General features: G+C 49.2%; 6 protein-coding genes across 6 annotated transcripts; 3 read left to right on the top strand and 3 right to left on the bottom strand.

Moving 5' to 3' along the window:
- Nucleotides 1-75: 75 nt before the first annotated feature.
- Nucleotides 76-1,047, bottom strand: pex20 (the record flags this gene model as incomplete). Its single annotated transcript, XM_035497692.1, has 2 exons — nt 76-879; nt 934-1,047. 2 exons carry the CDS (start codon nt 1,045-1,047, stop codon nt 76-78), a joined length of 918 nt encoding a protein of 305 aa, XP_035353585.1.
- A 537-nt stretch (nt 1,048-1,584) lies between these two features.
- On the top strand, nt 1,585-2,885 carry sec13 (GTPase-activating protein SEC13; the record flags this gene model as incomplete). Its single annotated transcript, XM_035497691.1, has 6 exons — nt 1,585-1,587; nt 1,661-1,702; nt 1,793-1,908; nt 1,977-2,007; nt 2,078-2,487; nt 2,561-2,885. 6 exons carry the CDS (start codon nt 1,585-1,587, stop codon nt 2,883-2,885), a joined length of 927 nt encoding a protein of 308 aa, XP_035353584.1.
- Nucleotides 2,886-3,023: 138 nt separating this feature from the next.
- AtWU_02577 (uncharacterized protein) lies at nt 3,024-4,447 on the bottom strand (the record flags this gene model as incomplete). The annotated part of the gene is made up of 4 exons (XM_035497690.1): nt 3,024-3,485; nt 3,544-3,638; nt 3,702-3,996; nt 4,049-4,447. The coding sequence occupies 4 exons, from the start codon at nt 4,445-4,447 to the stop codon at nt 3,024-3,026; spliced, it is 1,251 nt and encodes a 416-aa protein (XP_035353583.1).
- A 780-nt stretch (nt 4,448-5,227) lies between these two features.
- On the bottom strand, nt 5,228-7,054 carry AtWU_02576 (putative MFS myo-inositol transporter; the record flags this gene model as incomplete). The annotated part of the gene is made up of 3 exons (XM_035497689.1): nt 5,228-6,371; nt 6,467-6,763; nt 6,858-7,054. 3 exons carry the CDS (start codon nt 7,052-7,054, stop codon nt 5,228-5,230), a joined length of 1,638 nt encoding a protein of 545 aa, XP_035353582.1.
- Nucleotides 7,055-13,329: 6,275 nt separating this feature from the next.
- Nucleotides 13,330-16,628, top strand: AtWU_02575 (uncharacterized protein; the record flags this gene model as incomplete). Its single annotated transcript, XM_035497688.1, has 2 exons — nt 13,330-13,347; nt 13,542-16,628. 2 exons carry the CDS (start codon nt 13,330-13,332, stop codon nt 16,626-16,628), a joined length of 3,105 nt encoding a protein of 1,034 aa, XP_035353581.1.
- A 4,349-nt stretch (nt 16,629-20,977) lies between these two features.
- Nucleotides 20,978-23,331, top strand: AtWU_02574 (uncharacterized protein; the record flags this gene model as incomplete). The annotated part of the gene is made up of 3 exons (XM_035497687.1): nt 20,978-21,231; nt 21,350-23,038; nt 23,091-23,331. The coding sequence occupies 3 exons, from the start codon at nt 20,978-20,980 to the stop codon at nt 23,329-23,331; spliced, it is 2,184 nt and encodes a 727-aa protein (XP_035353580.1).
- Between the last annotated feature and the right edge of the window lie 574 nt (nt 23,332-23,905).

Here is a 23,905-nt window from a genome sequence, read left to right as displayed (position 1 = left end):
GCAGAAACAAAGGCCGGCGCGCAAAGACTTGATTATACCAGCGTTCGTTCCACGCCAGCCGAATTTGATTTCATTTCACGGACTGCTGGTACTGACTTCGCGAAATTCATCCCCCTCGATCTGAACCTCACGGTCGCGAATGCGGCGCATCAAGGCAAGGAAGTTGCTTTCTCTGAACTTCTGGCTTTGATCATGTTTGACACTGTCTAAAAGCTGCCCCGCAGTTCGGGCGAGCTCGTCCGCATCATTCACCCGTGCCTGTTGATCATTCTTCTCTGTCTGGGGAATGGTATCCGATCCAATCTTGATCTTCTCTTCCGTGCTTTCAGCCGTAACATGATTCGTCTCTTCCACGACCTCTTCGGCGTGTACAGGTGTAGTTTCGGTTTCCTGCGACATCATGTCTGCCCGCGCCTGCTCAAATGCAGCTTCAAACGCCGATTCATCAAATGTGTCGGCCATCGGTTGCTGGTTTGCTGCGGTGGCTTGCGCAGGGGGGAAAGCAGTACCAGTCATAGGGAAGCGAGGTGCAAAGGTTGGCTGAAGCCCTTGGACATGTGGCTGATGCTGCTGGAAAGAGGGTCGTTGCTGCTGAGCGAACTCATTCTGCCAACCCTGTTGTGACATGGCTGCCATCGGCGCTACAGATGGTCCTGATGTTTGATGGAGAGAATGCGAAGGTCCCGATATATGCATATTCTGGAAGTCTGCCGCCCAGTTTGACGATTCGGCCGGGCCTGATGCGGGAAACTGATGAGAGGGAGGAACGAAAGGGCCGGCATGCTGTACATCGGGAAGGGGCGCTCCTGCTAGACCGGACTCGAATGCAGCAAATTCGGGATCGAGAACCCCATGGCTTGAATTTTGAGATCGAAACCCCTGGTAATTCCATGAGTACAATTCGGTTAAACACGCTCACGGAGAGAGACTCACTTGAGAAGGCGATTGTCGAGAAATAATTCTATCTTGCTGGAGGGTACGATCAACAGACGCATGCTTTTGGAAGTTCTGCAGCGCATTCGAGGGACCACACAGAGCATCACTCATGGTGGAGACTAGGTTGAACACGAGCTGAGAGGATGGAGCGTGTCGGATTGCTTGCTGTGGTGAGGAGAAGAGGATATACAATAAGCGTAGTGAACAGGCAACAGATAGTAGTATTTAGGAATGCAGGATGTATATACAAGAGCAAGCAATGAAGTGAGTTCAACAGAAGACAAGAAGAGAATGAGAGGAGGCAAAGGCAAGTAAGAGAGAGTAGTAACAGCCAAGGAGACCAGAGGACAGGCCGCGGGGCAGAGCGACCGAGGACTGCCGAGGCCCCCGGATCACGTGTATATGAGCATGACTGGAGATGGCTGACTGAGCCGATAAGATAAGATCGGGCTGCGGCTGACTTGCGAAACGGACAAGCTGGCGGTGTTTTGCTGCTGCTTCTCCTGTTGCGTGTTGATTCGGCCCTCCACCACCGCCTTCTTACCCCCCAAGAACCCCCCTAATACTCCCCGGCAGGGCCACCCACGAGCTTACGTCCCTGTTCACCCTATAGAGTCGATTTTAATTCCGAGCAAAAAGTTGATCAATATGGTATGTCCCCCAACTCCCCTCAAACGGTCCCAGGCGAATTGCCCATGAACATCGCTGACGTCCAAGCAACTAGGCTGCTCAAGTAATCTCCAATTCCGGACACGATGAGATGATTGTACGTGAACCGAGACAGACCCTCCTACGGCATCGTGACAATGGCTTCGTCCCTTTCTGTGTGGTCCCTGAAACTGACCGCAGCGCATAGCACGATGCCGGCCTGGACTACTACGGCCGCAGATTGGCAACATGTTCATCGGACAAAACGATAAAGATCTTTGAAATTGAAGGAGAGACACATCGGTTGATTGAGACATTGAAGGGGTGAGGATCCAGAACTTCCTGGTCATCTTACGCGCCATCGATTCTAACCTCCGGCCGTGTGTGAACAGACATGAAGGAGCTGTGTGGTGTGTGGCTTGGGTACGTCATAATGGCATTCTTGGTCAAAGCTGTCCTATTGAACTATCTATCTGACTCTGGACTTCTCTAGGCGCACCCTAAGTTCGGAACTATCCTCGCTTCCTCTTCGTACGATGGAAAGGTGCTCATCTGGCGCGAACAACACCAGAACGCCACGTCACCCGTCGCTGGCGGCGCTTGGACGAAGGTGTTTGACTTCTCTCTACACACTGCTTCAGTGAACATGGTATCCTGGGCTCCGCATGAGAGTGGCTGTCTCCTGGCTTGCGCCTCCTCAGACGGACATGTTAGCGTTCTCGAATTCCGTGACAACAGCTGGACTCACCAGATTTTCCACGCCCACGGTATGGGTGTGAATTCTATCAGCTGGGCACCTGCCGCCGCCCCTGGCAGCTTGATCAGCTCCAACCCTAGACCGGGCCAGCAGCGGAGATTCGTCACTGGTGGAAGCGACAACCTGCTGAAGATCTGGGACTACAAGTATGCACCATGAGCCGCTACACACAGATACTGTGCTTTAAAATGAACTGAGCTGACCCTTACGCCTCTGCAGCCCGGAAACCAAGACCTACAACAACACGCAGACTCTGGAAGGCCACTCCGACTGGGTCCGGGATGTTGCCTGGTCGCCCAGCGTTCTTTCCAAGTCCTACATCGCCTCTGCCTCTCAAGATAAGACAGTCCGGATCTGGACTTCCGATGCGTCAAACCCTGGCCAGTGGACCAGCCAGCAACTCGAGTTCGACACTGTCCTCTGGCGCGTCAGCTGGAGCCCTAGTGGAAACATCCTTGCTGTGAGCGGTGGCGATAACAAGGTCAGCTTGTGGAAGGAAAACCTCAAGGGACAATGGGAGAAGGTAAAGGATATCGAGGAGTAGGCTTCAGATTTTCATTTCCCCTAAGTTTCATTTTTCATATCTTATGTGTGATAACGGATAAACTGGGTTCCTGCCATGTATTTCATCCGACCCCGACGTTGTCAAAAATCAAAAACGAGCTCAAAAACAGGCAAAACATCATCGTTTCCAGAAGATAAACGGACCCTTGTCCAGTGTCTCCAGCAGATCTATCCAAGTTCCGATCATTATTCTACCTTCCGGTAGGATGACGCCCTCGTAAACCTGTACCAAGTAAAAATCAGACTCAAAGTCCGGTGGCGGCCATTTTGCCTCGAAAAGCCATGCGTTCTCATCCAAAGCGGGCTCTATGCCATCATGAGCAGAAGGAACGGGCGGCTGCTCTTGATCCCATTGATATATCACGAAGCAAATGCGACGCCAGCCAGAGAAGCCCCCTTGAAAATCGGCAATCGGTTCACAGAATCCTCGCACCAGATCTGGGGGCTGAACGACGTAATCAGGTGTCCTCCGTGTTCCACGGAAATATGATCGTTCGAAGTTCAGAGGATCAAGAGGAACTACTGATTGAAGTATAGGTGGCCAATTCAAGGGGTTGGGATCGGGTTTCACTAAAAGAGACTACACAGCAGGCATTGAATCAGCTGGGTTCCTTTTTCTGGAGTATTTCGTGCAATACCTGAAACCGGACTTGTGCACAATTAGTATCCAGATCAGCGCATGTCTGGCGATCCTCGAGGATCTTCAGAGATCTCGGGTATGGGTGGACGCATGCTACACACAAGTTAACACTCGCTTATCTTCATGGTATGGTTGGATAACAGATGATTAACTGACATGCATAACCCATCCATGGCAATTCATCATCAGAAGGCGCAAGCTCACCCCATGATCTGGGCTTGTAGCGTGGAGCCAGGTTAATATAAGAAGCGTGAAAGGTCGCTTCAGTTGGGCAGAGAAGATGACGAAGCCAGAAGTTGCGTATGTGAAGTAACTTCTCCAGGTCGATCTTATTCTCAAGCACAATTGGTCTGCTGTTCTCAGCCCTGTAATCATAGACGACGCCAACGTCATAGTCTGTCCTCAGACACTGAACAGACATTAGAGGATCCAGAGCTAAACCGGTCAGGCACTGTCAGAGTCAGTTTCTACGCTCTCTCATATATGACATCTGTGGTGCTTACCAACTGGGTTGCACAGAAGAGATCGGAAGGCGGGCCTGCATCCTTCTGACTGTAGCCGCTGACGGGCCTGTTCAGAAATTCAGAGCTAGAGAGTATGTCTCGAATCTTTTGGTGGTTCTTAGAAGTGAATGGCCCGTTCGATTCTAGAAGACAGTATGATTCACGTAGCAAATCTCGTAGGACTTCCAGCCAGAGAGTCTGGGCCTCCTTTTGGCCGAATTTAAAACTGATGGATTGTGAGAGGACAATGGCTCGAATTTGATATTCAACTTTGACTTCATCGGAAGCATAATGTCGAATAACGTCGTAAAGGTCAGTGAAGCGGCTTCGCCAGATGGAAGAATGACCAGGGAGTGTTTTTGCTGCTAGCCAAGGGCAGCATTGGGCGAAATTTACCATATCGACGTCGCGAGGTAACAAGTAAGCAATATACTGAATGATCTATGGACAATCTTAGCAGTGCAATCATGATTAATGGTTATAGCAGGAACTGTCACCTCTGTGGGCAAGCGAAAAAAGGAGTTACGAGAGCAATTTTCCGCCTTGGTCGGTATTTGAGAGTTCATCTTCGTTAGGGTTCCTTGTGACTGAGAATGCCTATCAGAGGCTGTACAGTGGTGACAAGCCACTTGCCTTATGTTCTCGAGCCACGCAGGAAGATGTTTAGGATGATGGATTTACACTTTTCTTCGCGTATGTATACGGAGAGTCAGAGAAGGCCGCTGTGCTTAAGGTATATAGCTCCCATAAGGACCGAGAGTGAAGAGGGTTTGAATAAAGAGCGAGTCGGTGTTCAGCTATATGAAAGGCAGTTCTTATGTCACGATATTATGTTTCAAACATGAGTACAATGATCAGTTTTTGCTCTCTTGGATGATGGTACTGCTTGCTACATGCTAACCTAGAGTGATATAGCTCTCTTCGAAATGAAGTATACCGTTTCGAGATAGGGGATGTTGCTGTCAGTTTGATCTCACTACGGTAGGCCTTGCAAGGAGGAAAAGAGTGCATACAGAAAATCAGCTACCGGAGGTAAGATGTGCGCTTCTTCAGGTCAAGTAATGCATAAATAATACATCAATCTAGATCCAGAAAATTAATTTTAAAACGTAGGTTTGTGGTTGATAACAATGTCTATAAAGTCCGCACGCTGGCCACGTATGAGCAGAAGCCAGCCCCTTAGCTCACGCCAGGACGACCACGACGTCTTCTAAGGCTTTCCTGAACACCCCAGCCATCTGATAAAAGTTCCTTGACTTCCTCCAAGCGAAGCCCGCTCATCTCGGGATAGATAGCGTAGATACCAAACCAACCGAACACGCATACGGCCGCATAGGCCGCGAATGTCCATCCAGGAGAGAGCCATTCCATCATAGGCAGGAAAGTAAGACCGACAACAAAATTTGACCCCCAATTCGTTGCAGTAGCCAAGGCTGATCCAAGGGAGCGTACATTCAAGGGGAAGAGCTCTGATTGCTGCCAAGGCACGTTTCCAAGTCCGAAAGCATAAGCTCCCACATAAACGGTGAGGCATATCAGGATAACAACAGGGAGGAAAGCGCTATCACTTGTGGCATCTTCCGCCCGTACCCTCGACTCGGGGTTTGGCATCTCGACTGAGCCGAACGTAAAAGCGCAAGCAATAAGGGAGAGAGCCATCACTGGCACTGAGTACAGGAGAATGCGGCGCCGACCAATCCTATCGATAAAGGCAAATGCGAGTAAGGTGAATAAGAAGTTGGTCAACGCCACTGACAATGACACTAGTGTTGGTGACGAGAATGACAGCATGGAGAAGATTGTTGCCGAGAAATACATGAGGCTATTGAATCCACAGAGTTGTTGTGTGGCTTGCAGCATAACCGCTATGATCAATGCCCTCCGATTACCACCGACGAGGACCAAGTGGCGAGCACACTGTGTAACGTTCGTCAGCCACTGCCAGTTTCCTGTGGAGGGCTTGTTTGTTTGAGTCAACTCTTCCTCCTCCTCGGCCACTTCTTGCTGGATATCACGCATAACCTGCTTGGCCATGACGCCACTGTCGGGATGGCTCCCATAAACCCGGGAGAGGACTTTCGTAGCTTTCTCTTCGAACCCTGCCTGGACCAGCCAACGAGGGGTTTCTGGAAGAGCCAAGACTATGAAAAATTGAAAAATTGCTGGGAGCATTCCAATGCCAACAATATAGCGCCAGCCTCCAGATACAGAGGAAAATAACCAACCGATAATATAAGCAACGACTTGTCCGCCTGTAATGAAGAGACTCAGTATCGTCACAAGCCTTCCTCTAGCATGGGAAGGCGCCAACTCGGAGATGTATCTGTTGATATGTTAGACAAAAGGTCAACTTCATTCCCTCTTACTGTACTCCTTGGGGGGATCCCTTTAGCAAGGACTAGCAAGGGCTGAACATACAATGGAGTCACCAGACTTGCTCCACCAACAGCCAGGCCAACAATGCTTCTTCCAACTATCATGCCCCATACTGCACTTGTGACAGCCTGTATGAAAGCGCCGAGCGTGAAAAGCACGTCTGCAACGAGAATGACTTTTCTGCGACCGAACTTATCTGCCAGGATTCCCGCTAGCGGACTCGCAATCAAAGCGAACAGGCTGGTGCAGGACGTTACGAGACTCTTGTCCAATGTCGTTAGAGGACGGTTAGAGAGGTCGGAGCCGATCGATACTAAGGTTGCGGAAATGACACCTGTGCTTCAAAAGGCAGAGTGTCAGTATAACGGATGACAGCAACCAACTCTCTACTTGGAGTTGTCATTGATGGGAAGGCTATCCAGATCGGACCTACTCGTAACCAAATAACAACCCACTTATGCCGGCGGAGAAGGTCAGAGCGTAAATGAACCACCCGTTTGTTTGTTCCAAGTCGGTAGTAGGCTTCGGCCCATTGCGACCTTCATATTGGGGTTCCTGGTCTATCCGGGGCTCGGAAGGGAGCAAGGGAGCATTGGGGTCAGACGGCTCATTGTCGTCCCTGCGATTCATGGCTTAAGGTTGTATAGGTTCTATATGGGTATCTATATCAGCCATTCCAGGCACGGGTATGACTCGAGCTTCCAGCTATACCCTATATCTGGGGTATACTAGATTGTTCGGGAAAGGGGGTTCTGGAATCCGGAGGAGTGGTTGCGGGTTTAGCTCAGGCACGGGGTAGACACTTACATAATAAGGCTGACAGCTCACGCGACCCACCGCCCCCATACTCAACAGTGGCGCAGCCATGAATCTGGATACAACATCATGTTAAGAAGGGGACACATTTTTGGATCTTATTGATTCAGGTCAATGTTTCAAAGCGTTCCTATGCTATGTCTAATGACATACTGTTGGGCGACCTGGTAAAGTTTGACATCATTCCTCACGAGCACTCCCATATCATCTCTGTAACGACAAGGAGTACATATGAACATATTCCACGCATGTTGATCGACCAAAGCGCAGCTGAAAGGCTACCTGCTGATATTCCTCGAACATAAAAAGAGCCAAATAGTATCCATCTTATAGGCAGAGACTTGTATGGTCAGAGAATCTACACTATAACAGTCTTATAGGCCATTATCAGGACTTGGTCAGTGTCCATACGAGTTTGAATGATGCAGCTTGAGTATATCAACGCCGCAGTATCCTAGCTGAAAACCACAGAATTCAGGATAACGTCTTGGTTACGAAGAGCGGTATGCCGCTGTGGTTGGTCTTCTGTAGAACGGGATACATTAGATTGGCAGGACACAATAAAACCAAGACAAACACCCATCTTACAAAATACAAATGTTCTGCTTCGTGTCAGACCACCTACCTCACTCTCTCAGTGTCCTTATATCTCCTGCTGCCCAGTATCTAGGCATCTGGGCAAGGTTGTCTTGCTATATCACTGATATTGAAGGTTTTATGCCTGAGCGAGAGACTTTTCTCATGATGGCAAAAGCTGAAAATGGATAAAGCCCGAATAATGATCAGATATGGCACACTCTCATTAAGGCTCTGAAGAGCTTTTTACTATCTATATATATTCTGCTTGTCGAAGCTATCGGCCTCACAAACCCCAAACAATGATAGGATGCATCTATCGGGTATTATCACAATGCATGTAGTACGAAGAGATGCTATAGTTATCCTTGACAGGCAGGCCCACGGATGGACAGCTCCGAAATACCCACGGTCTATGTCTCCATATCATTAGTGTCCGACTTGGAAAGGGGGCTCAGATAGTATGTGTTTGGTATATTGTTTAGTGCCTCGAAAAAACCAATTAGGCTTCAGCGGTGATAGTTGAGCCAGAGAGTTTGGGGCGATATAATAACTTGGAAATCAGGCGGTATGGATTTCTGTTCTTTAAAAAATAGTGCAAGTTGGGCTCAAGCTGCCATATTATGTTGGCTTTGGTCGAGTAGCTTCGATACATGCTCACCGGGCAATTGATTCGAAGTGTTCATATAGTCTCCTGTGATTGAGCATCTACCAACAACGCATAGTCGATTCATCATTGTACTCGTGAGCTTAGTTCCCCTGCAATGCATCACTTTTGATGTTACCATCTTCCAGTGTTCCAAGACTTTAGGTACCATGGTCCCCTCAGGATCACGATATCTCTTGCTGCAATGCTCAGATGCTGCTAGTAGCGTCTGGTTCTTATTCATAGCGAACGAGTGAAGGTAATTCTATGAAGCCTATGGTCTTCTGTTCCAACTATCAATGCTATTTTGCATGACTGCTTGGACCCTATTACCTCGCAAAGCCTAGATATGGTGGTCTAGAGTATAGTGGCATAAACTTTCGACTCGTCTTTTTTCCCACTAGGTATCTAGGTGGCGGGTACCAGCTCCTCGTTGCGAACCAACAGGTCGAATGTATGATTTCATTGGTTCCAGTATCTGGCGCCCCATCTTTGTTGGTACAAAGTTGTTTTCCCAGCATGATTATATCATCGTGTTTAGCTTACCGCCCCGGTTTTTCGGGCGTAGGCCCCGCGTAGTCGGTGAAGGAGCATCAACTTTGCCAGCTCACGTTGCTCCCTCTCGGTAAGCACAGGCCTTGAGAGGTTAGCCCGAATGCAGCAGGAAAATAGCCCGGAGTAATGTGCATATAGACAGTAGCTAGCACTCGAATAAGAGCGTAGTGGTAGATTGCCATACCGGTGTACCTACAGGCCAGGACGCTATGTTAATCTATCAAAATTAGAATTCTCTGGCTGATCACCTGCAGTAAGCAACATCGCACAACCAAATTGAGCAAGCTTCAGGAGCCAGTTGATTTGGTCACTCATGGTTGCCCCGGCGAGGAGGGGAGAGGGGCTTCAATTGGCACAACTGCGAGTGCGAGACACTTGCGGAGTACCCGGGTCCTGTACGAAGATGGTTGGTTTGTGACGAGAGTGAACAACGTCCATCGACAGGACCTTGCAAGGATTACCGGGTTTAGCTCCCCAAGATCGCGCGTCAGGAGGCAGGACAGCTGTTCATGGGGCCGTGCAACCCTGGCTAGTTTCGCCAATCAAGGGAGCGAGCGGCACATCTCGTCCACAAAGTGTGCTAAATCTGGATAGGTCAGTCGCACCGCGGCGCACTTTGCACTCCAATCCTAGAGGCCCAATGATGAGGATATCATTAGGACAGGGTTATGCCTGCATAGATGCATGGACTTGCCCCTCAGTGTCACCTAGGAGACTATCCCATCAGTTAAAGTGCCGTATTTCTGGAGGCAAGGGCTGGCGGGTGTTCCTGCTTCTGATGGTTTCACACCCACCGAAGGAAGGGGTGCAGTCAGCAAGGATAGTCTTTCTCTTTCTTATCCAATGGGGCCAGGATCAGATTCTGAAACATGGAGACCAGCTTTTGGCAGATTATAATAAGGCCGTCCGGGTGACGGTTGAGAATGAATCAGTAGCAGCGAACGCCAAGAAAGTCGATCAGCACAGCTGGAGGTACCGGAAAGCACACTCTTTCCGAACGAAGCCTGCAACAGGAGCAGATAGGCATGGCTAATCAATAGATGATGGATGCACAGGGGCACGGAATGCTCGCAGCTACGGATCGGACTCCTGTGGTTCGATCGGATTCATAGCAATCAATCGCACTGAACGGAACTACTATCTGTCTTGCGTAAACAGGCCCAGAGCCTAGGTAACAATAGCGATACAACAAACAAATAATTAAAAATGGAGACCTCAAGGCTCTAGCCCGGCCGGCAATCGGCCGGAAGAAATTGTGCCCTTGGAAGCTCGACGCTCGCAGTCCACGTTCCGCTCCGAGAAATTGGATCTATCATCGCGATCGGCCTTTGTGCTCGATGAGATAAGCTTACTATACACCGTTGGCCTGCCAGTTTTGACACATGCGACCGAGAGAAAGTCCGATACAACTGGTTGGACTCAGAAATTGGCTGCCTTCCCTTACTACATGGCATCTTGCTTACGGATCGCAAACGCTCGAAGAACATTTTTGCACACGGGTACACTGGGAAATGAAAAGCCGTGAGCTCTCGGCCTTTCTCGGAAAATAAATGCGACCGTAGTGGGCTAGATAAATTTTCCTTGGAGATTTGGAGTCTTCAGACTTCAGTGTCGTCATCCTGGGGACAGGCGGAAGGGAAAAGAGGGTCAGCAAGGAGGAATGAAGGGGATTTTATTTTACTTTTTCTTTTTTCCTAATCACATCGGGAACTTGGATGGATAAAGATGGGTAAAAATAATGGATTGGAAGCGCTAAAAGAGGCAAGGACTGAGAAAGTCTACCCTGGGTAGCATCCCGCTTGTTCCTCTCGGCCCCGTGCCTTGGAACCGGCCGGTTTATGAAAGCTCAGGAACCAGATGTTCTGCCGATGGTTGTTCCAGAGATCGCCAGCCTAGATCGCCTCCTCCTTCGCTCCCTTGAATAGCTCGCTCGGTAAGCTAAGCAGGGAACGTAAGTAAGAGACTAGATAGCAGTAGCTAGGGATACGAGCCCGGGGCCCCGTGCTATCTGAGAAAATTAATAGTATTAATATTTCTTATTATTATTGTCATGAGGGTGACTTTTGCCAGTCAGTCAGTCAGCCAGCCAGCCGAAAGCTACTTCCAGTGAAAAAGTGGGGATGGGCATGATGGCTTAGCCGCGTTAGAAAAGGGACCCATTATTTTCATGACTTGGACGGAATCAGCGGTCCTGATCGGTACTAGGCTCGGACGCCAGTTGCGGTCTGATTGCATCATGAGAAAACCAGACTCGGTCACCTCGATCCCATCTCGTGCGATTTTGGAGCTCTCTGCAGAAGCATCTCCACTATCTAGGTCCTGAGAAAGTTGGAAAAAGCAAACAGGGTGAGATGCTAAATCTAGTCAAAGCATAAGATGGATAAAACCAAGTATAATCTAGGCGCCTTCCTAGTAAGTAACATCCCTTCGCACAGGGATAAGATACAATGACACAGGGAGAGAGAGGGTTGAACGTCGTCGATGCTTCCCTTCCAATTATATGGCGTTCTGGACCAGTAGGTTCTCATGAAATCTCGGGAAGGGAGGGAGGGGGGAGGAGCTGAAGATCCCTGGTTTGTTTCATTAGGCCAGCACAGGTTCGGGAATCAGATCCCATCCTCGCCATCAAGTCTCTCTTGGTGGGATCGTGCACGCTAGTGGCCCAGCTGCAGCCGCCGAGGTGCAAGGATCGCGGCTCGCCATGATTACCCAAATACACCGCCCGATGGGTAGATGGTAGTAGTGGACGGTCGGACTACTCCGAACACCATTAGTAGTGTAGTGTGTTTCTGTGTGTGGACTGTGGACAGTAAGCAGCTGAAGACGAAAGATACTAACTGGTAATTAGTTAGTTAGGAAGTAGAATCATACTAGACTTACCTGTCTGATCACTCTACCTAGAACAAGGTAAGTGTTTCATTCCCCAGGTTATGTGCATGATTGGATTTCAGCTTAAACAACACACCAGTCTATTCCTTTGGCTCAGTCGTCCACCACGTCAGTAAATTCCCTCCTACATAATACCTGCATACTACATGGATGGAGTACATGAGCAATGACTTACATAAATACCCTCGTGTTCCTCCTTATTCTGCATTAGAAGGCGTTTCAGGTTTCCTTGGTAGCTATCGCTGTCCACCTGTGAGTTGGTGCCTTTAAACCCCAGGCTGTCAGAAAAGCTCTATGTACTAGATATTTGGTCTCATAATGATCACTAGTTTTATAATACTGAGTAGCAAACCCTTGAACAACAGCAGCTCCAAAATCCCATCATGGTGGCTGCACTTGCCTTGTCTATGCTGTGTGGTCCAAACAGGTGTGTGGAAGTTCTTGCGTAGCATACCAGATAAATGAGGTGTGAAAATTTAACGGCTTTTGTGGTGGAGGGATTTTAGTCTTCGTACCGGTTTTCTATTCTAATACTGAAGGAAAGAAAAGAAAGCACAATTTTAAATAATATTTTATTTTTCCTGCTTTTCTATGCTCCTTCTTTTACCCTTCCAATTTGTGCTCTTCCCGCTTCCCTGACTCTAGCCACAATTTATTGGGACTTGCCTTGCGGTCGTGGGTGTGCTGGGGGTGGAACTCCTAGCGTGATCCATTCCTTTCCCAGTGGTTGAGTTTAGACTAGAACCAGAAGAACATCGCCCGTGGGTAGCAAAGCCAGTGACCGCGTCCCACTGGGGCTTTTGTTGATCGATGACCTTGGTCTGTTATTATTACCTCTCTCATTCGCATGTTGCTATTGCTGCTGCTGCTACTATTGCTGCTGCTGCCGCTGCCGCCGCTGCTACTCTACTACTGCTACTGCTTCTTCATTTTTCCTTCTGCTGTCTGATTTCTTTATTTTTTTTATTTTTCCTTCTTCTCTCCGTTGACTTTAGGACAGTTAAACTGCTGAGACTTTGTGCGGGCCAAAGCTCTAGTCGCTCAGTCTTCCTCTTTAGTCCCTCATTCCTTGATTACATTCCTTTTCGACGATTCCCCCATTCCTTTAGCTTCCTCCTAGCTGGCTCCGACACCCTTTCCCCTCACCCACCCTAAGGTCGCACTGATCGCACGCTGGGATTGTCTTTACAAATAATTAATACTGCTGCTATACTGCCACTGTGGCTTTGTCTTTCACCACCGCAAGGCTAGATCGCGCTCTGATTCCACCTGTCTTCTTTTGAGATGGTGTTTATCTAGATGTGTCGGGCTAGCTGATCCTCCTCGTGCAAGATAATGCAGATGGGTCGTCAACTACATGTGATATCGATGTGGCTAATCTGAGGTTTATGGTGCTTGACACTGTTCTCGGCGCCCTCTGAGAATGGAGCATGTATCAACTGTGAGTTCTGCTCTGTGTCCGATCATATCTCTTTTGGATCGCATTCGTTTGGTTGTCCACTTTGCTGCGGCTACAGGCAGGCTCTCTGCCTCGCGCAAATGGGGAGAAGCAAAGCGCTTGACTCAGATTTCGCGTCCTTTATGTTTACAAGTAGTCGCGGCTAACTGGCTTTTTCTTTCTTCCTTTTCGATCAGCTCTGTGCAATTAGCACCGTCGGTATTGCACCAACTGGCTTCGCCTTCGGTCGCGTAGATCGAAGCTCCTCCAGACCAGGCCGATTCCGGAAAAAGACCCTCCCGCTGCATGATCAATGCGCGACAGCGACAGACGATACCGTATCCTTGTCAAATGCAAACCATGTCCCCACAAGTCCCTTTCCATCAGTGACAGCACAATCTCCTCTGACCGCAGAATTCTTTCGGGGGTCAGAAGATGGTGCATTTGATACGAGTAAGCCGGGAGAGGAGAAGTCGCGCAGGAAATCATCGTTTGCAGGTGTACGACTGCGACGTCGCGGACAGACCTTCACTGGCCCGCCAAAGCCAGTCTTCGAGAATATTTCACTCGCTGCGCACATACGACGACCCTCGTCTTCCTGGGTGCGACGCCTGTCATTTCAACCGGAGAAACGCGCTTCATGCCAGACCCCCGTTTCCCCTTCATCAAACACGCCCGGTAGCCCGGCCAGCCCTCCCGCTTCTATTCAACGCAGGCCCAACAAACTAGTCAAGCGGCCACCTTCACATCATGCTAACTCTCATTCATTGTCCGGGATCGCGCCATCCTCCCCTTTGACTCCCACCGGTTTTCGCAGGCCTGCTACTAGTCATCAGCGGTCTGAGACCTTGGGACATAAAGCTACTCATAGTCTTAATTTCGAACCGAGTCTGATCTTGAACCCTCCGGTAAGCAAACCTGATATCGCTGCTATAGGGGATGATCATGTCTGGCGTCCATACATAGACGTCAGCCCGGAGGGTTTATCGGAAAGGCTGGCGCGCAGATTCTCAACCGCAACGAGACCGAAAGACCAAGGGCTGCGGCGGATCGTACCGAATGCGGAGACTGCCCCGGCTCTCCTTTTGGCAACATCTATCAGAGGGAAGCAACCGACGGCGGAAGCTGGCCTGGATGCATTTACTCCTTCCCCTTCAGTCCAGTTTCGAAACCCATTCGAGCCCAGTGGGAATCCATCTCAACAAAAAGAATTGTCATTGCCGCCGGAGGAAAGCGATTCCCAAACCTCGCCTTCTTTGCAAGATGCAGATCCTAAGTCTCCCCCAACCGACACTGGAGCCGCCGAAGGCGAAAACTTCAAAAATGTTCCCCTAGTTTATTCTAAAAGAAGGGCAATATCAACGCCTCTTCCAGCGTCGACAAAGACGGAAGGAACACAGGTGATTCCACCTCACACACATGGAAGACGAAACATCACCGACCCTAACATCTTCCGTCGTCCGACCTTTGCACAAAACGGCGCTACTTCGTCATTGATGTCGGAACTAATGGGTCCGCGACGCAGAGCCTATCCTCTTTATCTTCAGGACTACAAACAAGAGATGGCTCATCTACGGGACATCGGATCACGTCCATTCACCCTGGACTCAGTAACACTGACTAGGTCTCAAGGCACTTTTCGTCAGCGCCCAAAACGCCATTCTATCGCTGCATCAGACCCTGCATCAACCGTCATAGGTTCCGATGATACTCATATATTCACATCTGGTGATGAGGATGAGACAGATTTCTTGAGCGATACTGCCTTTGACTCCATCCGCACCCATCTCACCACCAGCAGTGGCTTGGGCTCCTATGCTCCTCGAATCGAGACAATCTTTGATAAGGACTTCCCCGTGAATACCTTGGAGGGAGAGTCTTCTAATGGCCATGCACTTGAAACACGCGAATCTCTTACTTCACAGTCGCTTGGGAATTGCCATTGTGAATCTGATGCAGATGCGACGCCAACGCCCATTACTATGCCAGGCCATATCGCAGACAGCGCATCGGATATGCAGGAAGGTGACAGCCATATATCTTTCCCGTCTGACTTGACCGACGACGAAGATTCTCGCAGTCTGGTGGCGGCATTGCCCGGTGAAACTACCAACCCATTCACACAAGTGCAATCTTCAATGTTGTCGTTGAAGGGTAATGGCGGCGATTGTTTCAGAAGCGAGACAAGGCAATCACACAAGTACGATTCTCGCAGTCTCAACCACGAGGCGCTTGACTCGTGTCCGAAAATGAACATCTTCGACTGGTCAGAACAGCCGAGAAGCGACCGTGAAGCAGCAGGCTCTGATGGGCGGCCACGGACCATGCATGGGAAGCATACGCCTGACGTGCGTGGCAGCCGCGCGCCAGGACGAAAAGCTCCGAGTACATTGCATCTCCGTAGTCAAAGTGTTCCAGTAACGAGGGACCCTCCGACAATTAATGAACAACGTCAGACCTCAGGCAAATTCGGTACATGGGGCCTTGGGAGCAAAGGCGTTAGCGAAGACTGGGACAGTGACTTCGATTTCGAGGATGCAGATGAGACTACAACCAATGAGTCTATGAAGCCAAGCAAAACGACCCCCCGGCGGGGTATGATTGTTCCTCAAGCCATCATGGAACGCCAAGCAAGTCTTCATGGGCAGTTCGGACAGGTCCAAGAACTAACCTTGCTGGTTGAAGAGCTAAAGCGTCTGCGACACCAGGGCAGCTTTCTAAACATCGTCCGCGGGCCATCAAGCGAGCTTTGGAAAGAGGCAGAAGGAATAGTGAACCTAGCCACGCTTGATGATGATGATCATAATAACTCGAACAATAACTCTCCTCCTGGATCCCCTTCGTCGCTGACGTTCAGTTTTGACGACTCGGAAGGCGATTCATCCAATACCAATGATCCTTGGAAAAGGGTCAGCGATGGATCATGGGGATTATCGCTCTCAGAGCACTCCAATTCCCGCCCTACTACCTCTCCCAGTCCCGATGTCACTACCAAACCGAACTCTGTGTTGGATCTGATCTATCGACAACGCAGCTCGGTTGACTCCGCTTTTGCGGAATCACATCCTCCTCGTCCCAGAAAACTTCCTTTTGATACACAATCTCTCCGAGACTTGGTCGTTCGAGCTGGCGTTGTCACGCGTGCTTTAAAAGAAGTAATCCGCAAAGCCGAAGGTGTTACGGCGGAGCCTAGAGACACCATACATCTTTCAGACCCGCCATTCCGTCGCATTTTCGACCAGTCTTCCCATCATAATGCATGTCTCGAAACTCACGGCAAATGAGCCACGCCACTTCCTTACATTACATGATGTTATCACTTGACGCATTTTCTATTCTCCGACTGTATCTTCCTTTTTTTGAAAAGTCTGATGATTTCTTGAGCATATGAATTGACGCGAAAGAAAACAATTGACTTGGACATGCTTCACCTCTACGCTACCGCTAATTTCCTCTTCTCCCCTCCCTCTGTCAGGGAAGGAATTTTCGATAAAACTTTCTGTTTTCGGATGGATATCACATTGTACAATTCAGATGTTTGGTATTTCCCATTCAGGGTTTGTGTTGTGTACTTGGGCGGTTCTTGTGCGAATATTTCTTTCTATTGGGGCTTTTCTTTTTCTCTCTCAACCTTTTCCATAAAGTCTCCTTTTTAGTCTCCTTTTTCTTTCTTTTTTTCTCATCTTCTGTTCTCTGTACGTGATATTTTCGGAAGTGGATTACGAAGGTCCCGTACAGTCTTCCATTGCCTGTTTTGCCTCTGCCAGCTTCCTTTCTTCGTTTGATTTTACTTTTCACGGGTGTATGGATATAAGAATCTGGGTCATAATGTACCTGTCTGGAGAAACAAAAGAAAGATATGGCGATATCTCAATAGCCAATATTGCAAAATAACGAAGAACGGGCTATTACAATCCTAATGAAATGAGCCCAGTGAGCCAAAATCTTCCTACAACCATGTAAATGTCCATTTCTACTCCGAATTCACCCTTTAACACATGCTTGACCCTGGCCATCAGGAAGTGTATAGATTTTAGTGGATACGCGGGGGAAAATAAAAAGAGGAGATCAAAGTGAGAAATTTGTGGACAATCCATCAAGAACATGATGGGCTATCCACCGATCTGAGAACGAAAGTGGCGACCAAATGGACCTGGTGTGAAAGGGAGCTTAGACAGTATCGGTGACATACATCCAATCAATGTACTGCTCGTGATACAATGTCTTCTTTTATTGTGACATGATTTTACTAGTATATGGCATTGCAAGCTATAGCAACCATAGGTTTCAACAACATATATATTTATATTGGTTCGAACTTAGTCCTTGCTAACCCGGAGGAAAAGAGCGTAATCTGGGTAACATTGCATGCACCGTTTCTCTTCCAGAAAGAGTTACTAGCTCTCAGTAGTAGCTAGAGTACCCTAGGAAGAATAAAAATAGAAATTATTTATAAGGGGTAGCAATATGTCCTACGTAGATCACACTTCATACCACCCGCGTTGTATACGACATATCCGGGATACCGGATACTTTCTTCCAAGGACATGCTCAAGTTATTCTTCTTGGACTTCTTCTTCTCCCCTCCCCCCACTCCTTTTTCCTGAAAAGCACGCAACTGCTATCTAGCCTTACGGCTATGGAGCTTTGCATGAATAGATCAATCACAAGGAAAACTGCCTTTACAAAGTGCCGATTCAAAGGTAAAACGGCCTAGAGATCTTCCGGACTTCAGGCCTGACAGGTTCTCCTTATGTTCTTCTATAGCTGTATGATGCCCATTACCTGTTAGGTTGAAGTGATATACCTAGAGTGATGCATTCAGAAACGCAAGTTCACTAGCAGCGGAGCTGCAAACTTAAAGGTAGATTTAGTCCTCCCACCTCATCATCATGGCCGATGTACATCATGAGAGCAAGTGCCAACTGATGTTTAGTTGCTTGAGATGTGGATGTGCTGATATGATGCAAGTTACTCTAGTATTGAGCTATTGCTGGTAGTATACTCGCAACATATACATACATACATATATTAATTAGCAGAATACTATTGCTACACGGCATGGTGATATAGCCAGCCAACGATCCAATAGGTTACATGAACCTAGTACCTGGAAAAAGTATGCATGCCATGATCTTCTCCTAGGGGGCATATAATGCATATAATTGTGGTGTTCCTTGCGATTGGTGTATCCATTCTAAGTTCGCTCTGGTTTCCACAACGAACCATAATCCCAGACTCAAGGGACCTTTGCTGTATTCATGTCTCAGTCCCAGCTACATAGGAGATGTGAATGACGAGACGCTCGCAGGTGAGTGGGCATGTTCTATCAGACCAGGGATCTTCTTACTTTCATAATTCTACCATGAGAAATGTGCTTTCTGGACTCTGCAGTTTTAGGACATCTATAACCAAGGTCGCCTCAAAATACTTTTGGGCCTCAGGCCACGGTAGATCAGCTCGAGGCTGTGGTTTGGCTAGTAGATGGCTTAGCCAAATAACCGGCCAATTGATTAATCTGGTTTTCTTTTCTATACTCTGCGTAGTCTTCGTAGTAAGATCGGAAGGGCGGGGAAATATCATAGTTCCCAGAGGCTACCCCATACTTTATCACTTTGCAGACAGAATTGTCACTGATTGCTGGATTGTTTGTTGGGGGGTTCACTAGTTGTGGATAGAAGAGATAGATAGCATCAGTGCAGGACAGTAATGCTTCGTAGGTATTTGGTACTACATGCCAGGAAGGATACCCGGGCCAAGCCAACTGAACAATTGAGTAACTGAGCCAGCCAACTGATGCTAATAATAAACCAACTGTTATCGTGGATGTACGTCAACTACTTCTTCACTAGTTGTACTCTGTAGGCAACCAACAAACTTTCGCAGTGCCAATCTACTCCGGTAGGATCATTCGAGAAGGTTTAGCACCTGTCCAGACTTCCCAAGGGGTAAATGTCAGATAATAATCGAGCAAGTCGACAGGCTCAGCTTTGTATGGCGGGTGGAGAATGTCCGAGAGGTAATCTCCCAAGGGGCGGAGTCCCCTTTCAATTATTGGTCAGGACTGAGCGGGTTCCTGGCGCTAGTCTGAAAAGGAGAGACTAGGCGCCCCACTTGTGCCTTGGTTTTTTGCTTTCTCGACTCAGGGGATTGCGGCCACCTTACTTGCTCGGTCTTAAAGTAGAGAAAAGTAAACAGAGCCGGACCTGGAGGGGATGAAAAGACAGTGGATTGAGAGGGTCGCCAGGGTACTTAGAACATCTGCCAGAAAAAGCCCACGAGGAAGCTGAAACACTTGCAAAGTAAGGAAAGTCACAAAAGAGGAATCAGCTTGCCCAGACTGTTGGATGGAGTCCGTTCACCATTACTGCTAGTGAACTAGTGTTCCATACGGATGTGATACCGGTATCTACTTCACACTCGGTAATATGTATTCCGATCTTCAGCCAACTCAGGGGGCGGCAAAACCATGGCGTGACAGAAGAGGAAGTGTACCTCACTACCTAAACTCCGACTTTTTGGTCCATACTTGAGCCAGCTCCTTTGTAGTTCTATTCCTCTTCTTGACCTCAAAATCAATTGCAATGTACTCACGGTGTAGAAGTTATGTGGGATGGCCAACGTTATTGGCCCAAGCTCTACAAAATAGGAATTATGTTGTTTATCAAGCATTCTTCTGGGGAAGATACTGTGTGCAACAACAATCATACTACTACTTAAAGTAGCTAATAAGTAGTTTACTTTGCTAGCGAGTAGCAGCAGCCTGTCTTATCTGCGTACGTAGATAGATAAATACTCAGATAGATAGTAGTACCTCCTCCTCGAATAGATGACCATACAATACTTTGCGAATACGGGGCATGTGTTCGGTGTTTCCCCTCCCGCACTATGGTACGACGGATGGATACTCACTCCAACTAACTAAACCAGCTAGTTTAGTCTAGTTCAAACCACTGCTCAACTTCCACCCCCCCATCTGCCACCAAGCTTTGCCTCTCCTCCCCACAACCGGTTAGACAAACAAATGAATGGAAATGAAACGGGCCATCTAGACCGCTTAGGCAGACTAGCCCAAGGTAGTAGCCCTGGGTGCTGCTGCTTGCTTACGCCCTCTGGGCTTTCGCCCTGCCGGCTCACTTCATTTTCCCTCTTTTCTCCCTCTCCCTATTGAGTTCGGTCGGCCTCCTCTTCTTGCTACTCCTTTCCTTTCCTTTTTTAACCTGTTACACGTCGTTCTTTCCCTCCCCCCTCGGGCCTCGACATCTCGGGGTTCGTACAGTCGTTCATTTCAGGGAGCCTTTCTCGCTCCCGTCCATTCCTTGCTGGACCCAAATCCGTCCTTGTACCTTCGCTTCTTGTCCGCCATTATCACCGTTGTTGAGCGTGCCCACCTGCCCTCCCCCCAGTGAGATAGATCTTCGCATCATAGGCACCTCCTCAATTGCAGCTCGTCATAAATACCGCCACTCGACTTCATGCTTTACGGATATCGACACCTGGGAAATATTCACATCAGACCGAAGAACTACTGTGGCCCTGCAAGTGCCCCATTGTCGAAGTAATCTGGAAGAATCTGGAAGTCCTCCGGGCTCACGGAGAGTTCGGATTACCTCCTTGAAGAACTCGGTCGATCATGCACAATCATCACCACCATCATCAGGCTCTCCATGGCACACAATTGCAAGGTCGCTCGATGGCACGTCGCCCAAGCCTTGTGCCTCGTGACCGGCTGCCATTGCTAGCGATGCGCGAAACTCCGACGTTGGCAAGAAGAGAGCCTCTGCCGTCTACTGATTCTTCTTCGGCTACCTCATCCTCTGCGTCCAGTGGTACTAAACCGACAAGCACGCTTACCACTACGACCTTGCCTGTTGTTTTAGGAGCAGTGTACGTTCAATTGCGTTCCCTCCTCCCTTCAAAGTGCCTACCTTTGCCCTCCACTTTACGGCACCCATAGTTATAGTTCTGTTCCAATGGTTTAGGGCCATGACTGATGAGCACCTAGGGTTCCTATTGTGATTGCTATTGGCATTCTACTCTACTTGCACCGCAGAAACGTGAAGAAGCTCCGTAACGAAGATGCAAACGACAAACACAAATCCCTCGACTTCGGCCTGGATTTGGCGCCCACTAACGGAGCCGTGCCTATGCAACAAGCAGAGAAAGATCGCAATGCGGCCCACAACAAGGGCATATCGTTGGATATTGGACCTAGCCCCTATCTGCTCCCTCCCGGGCTGCACAACTCGAGGGAATCCCTGGCGTCTATGTCCAGATCCATCGGTGATGGTGACGATGATAAGTATCGACACGTCGGGTCCTTCCTCGGTGACAATTCATCGCTCAGGTCGCACTCGAGAGGCCCCCACGACGACGCGGCAAGCTTCACAGGTTCAACCAGACGGGCCGCCCTGGGAGACGATATGAACCAGGGCCTTCTGCGGAACGCCCAACGAATGTCGCGCTCGTCGCCGCCACTTTACAATACTCAGTCTGGTGACCGTAATGCTGAGAGCCCAGCGAGCTCTGATCATGAACGCGATCATGGGTTCCAACTGGATCTGCCCAGAAGCCCGAGTCCTGTACATGTTCCCGGAACGGCCATTAGCGAGCCGCACACGACAAGCAACGAAGCCGGATTCGCTGGAGATCACGCAGTTACTGAAACCAGTGCCAAGCAGAAGCGCCTATCGCATATGCCACAGTATGCAGATATGACACTTCCCAGTGACCACGGTCTGGGCCACGACGTGGATTCGGTGCCGGCTCCTCAGAATCATGCCAATCTTCCACCGTTACACGACCCTCTTTCGCTTCATCTGGACCCCAGCCCGGCTCCTGTGCAAACTGCATCGATGTCAACACCCAGGATCTCGCTCCCTGTGAGTGATGCAGCTAGCGATTACGGTGATGCGCGGAGGTCTACTATCCCGGCCGTCAATGTGCAAGATGTGACGAGCGCCACAAGCTACGAAGATGGTCCTCAGCACCCCGACGTCCCTGCTTTTCTTGCCGAAGAGCCACCTCGGGGTCAAAACACAGGCCTTGATGCGAGCCGTCGTGACACGCGACGGATGACTTTCGGTCTTCGCCCTCTGCCGCCAGAGGACCCGTCTGAGGACCCCGAGCAACGTGCCAACCGTATCAGGTCCTTCTACAAGGAGTACTTCGATGAGAACAAGAACGGCCGGGAAACAATGTACCACGACTATGTGCCTGATTACTATGGTGAAGAGGCCTATGCGTACGACCCTACGATGGGTGATCAGTTCGGTGCGGTGCCGGCGCCATTCGCTGAACCAGTGACTCGTCGTGCCATGACTCCTCCACCTCGCGCACCTCCGCGCTTCCAAGGGGCAGCTCGGCATATGGCCAGGGGCTCGGACGGAGGCAGCGGCTTTCAATCTCCCGGTCCCCGTGCATTCTCCTCGGCCTCTAACCGTATGCCGGGACCTCCCAAGCCGCGCAAGCCGATACCCCCGCCATCGCCGCTTCAGATCCTCCCCACACCCCATATGCTGAATGATGACTCTATCATGTCTGCCATCGAGTATGCCCCCTCCAATCACTTCAAGGATCAAAAGGAGGGCCGACCAGGAACGCCCTTGGGCGGCCTGCAACCATTTAGCCCGGCGGTGCCGGTCCATTCGCCGCTTGTTTCAGCTTTCGATGACCTTTCAGCCTTGCCTAGCGCGTAAGTCATATGCTCTCCATTTGCATTGAGTACAATATTAACCAAGTTTCAGACACGCATTGCGCAAGTCGGGCGCTTACGACACATTGGATTTTGCACCTCCGCCTCGCTTCAAGAATGATACTGCGAGCGATGCTGGTAGTATTCGCAGCAACGGCACTGGGATTTCCTCGACCCATTTGCACAACATCCGCACTGGTGCGTATCGTGTCAGCCGTCTGCCCGCGGACACTGTAGGTACCAAGGATGACTTGATGTCGAACCTCCGTCCTAAATGGGATATGCGGCAGTAAATACCGGCATTTCTGTTTCGTTCTTTCTTCCCAGCCGTAACGATTTCCCCCTCTGCCACAGCCATCTGGTGTTCACATACCTTATCACGATCTATTCTTGTCCATTATATATTCTGTCCTAGCGGTACTTCTTTTGAGGAACCGGGTTCGATTTCGCAAATCTTCCCGATGTTCAGTGGCGTGAATACATACAAGGGGCCTTTTGTTGTTCGTCTCTGCTTTCTCTAGGCGCTCGGTCTGATCAGCCATGTTTCTCTATAACCTTCAACCTGCAAATATGATTCCTTTTTTTGGAGGCGGATCGTCGATGTCTATATCCGACGATGCTTGTGTCCCCAAAATGCCTTCTTTTTATTAGAAAGAAAAAGAATGTGCTGCTTTTTTGTTTTCGCCAATTCTGGTGAAAGTGTGCGTCGTAGGCCCACGTACGTGGCTTCGAAAGTAAAGGTGCCATGCATATCCGCAACAGTGCAAGGATGACATGCGGTCTTGCGTCATCGAATGATAAGAGACCTGACCGACCGGATGTTGTTACAGATTCTTGCACAAGTAGTAGGTAGTATTCTCGGATACA

The sequence above is a fragment of the Aspergillus tubingensis genome, assembly GCF_013340325.1.
Source record: "Aspergillus tubingensis WU-2223L DNA, scaffold_4, whole genome shotgun sequence".
Classification (NCBI taxonomy): Eukaryota; Fungi; Ascomycota; class Eurotiomycetes; order Eurotiales; family Aspergillaceae; genus Aspergillus; species Aspergillus tubingensis.
Note: the sequence above shows the minus strand (reverse complement) of the source record. Positions and strands in the feature narration are given on the sequence as shown.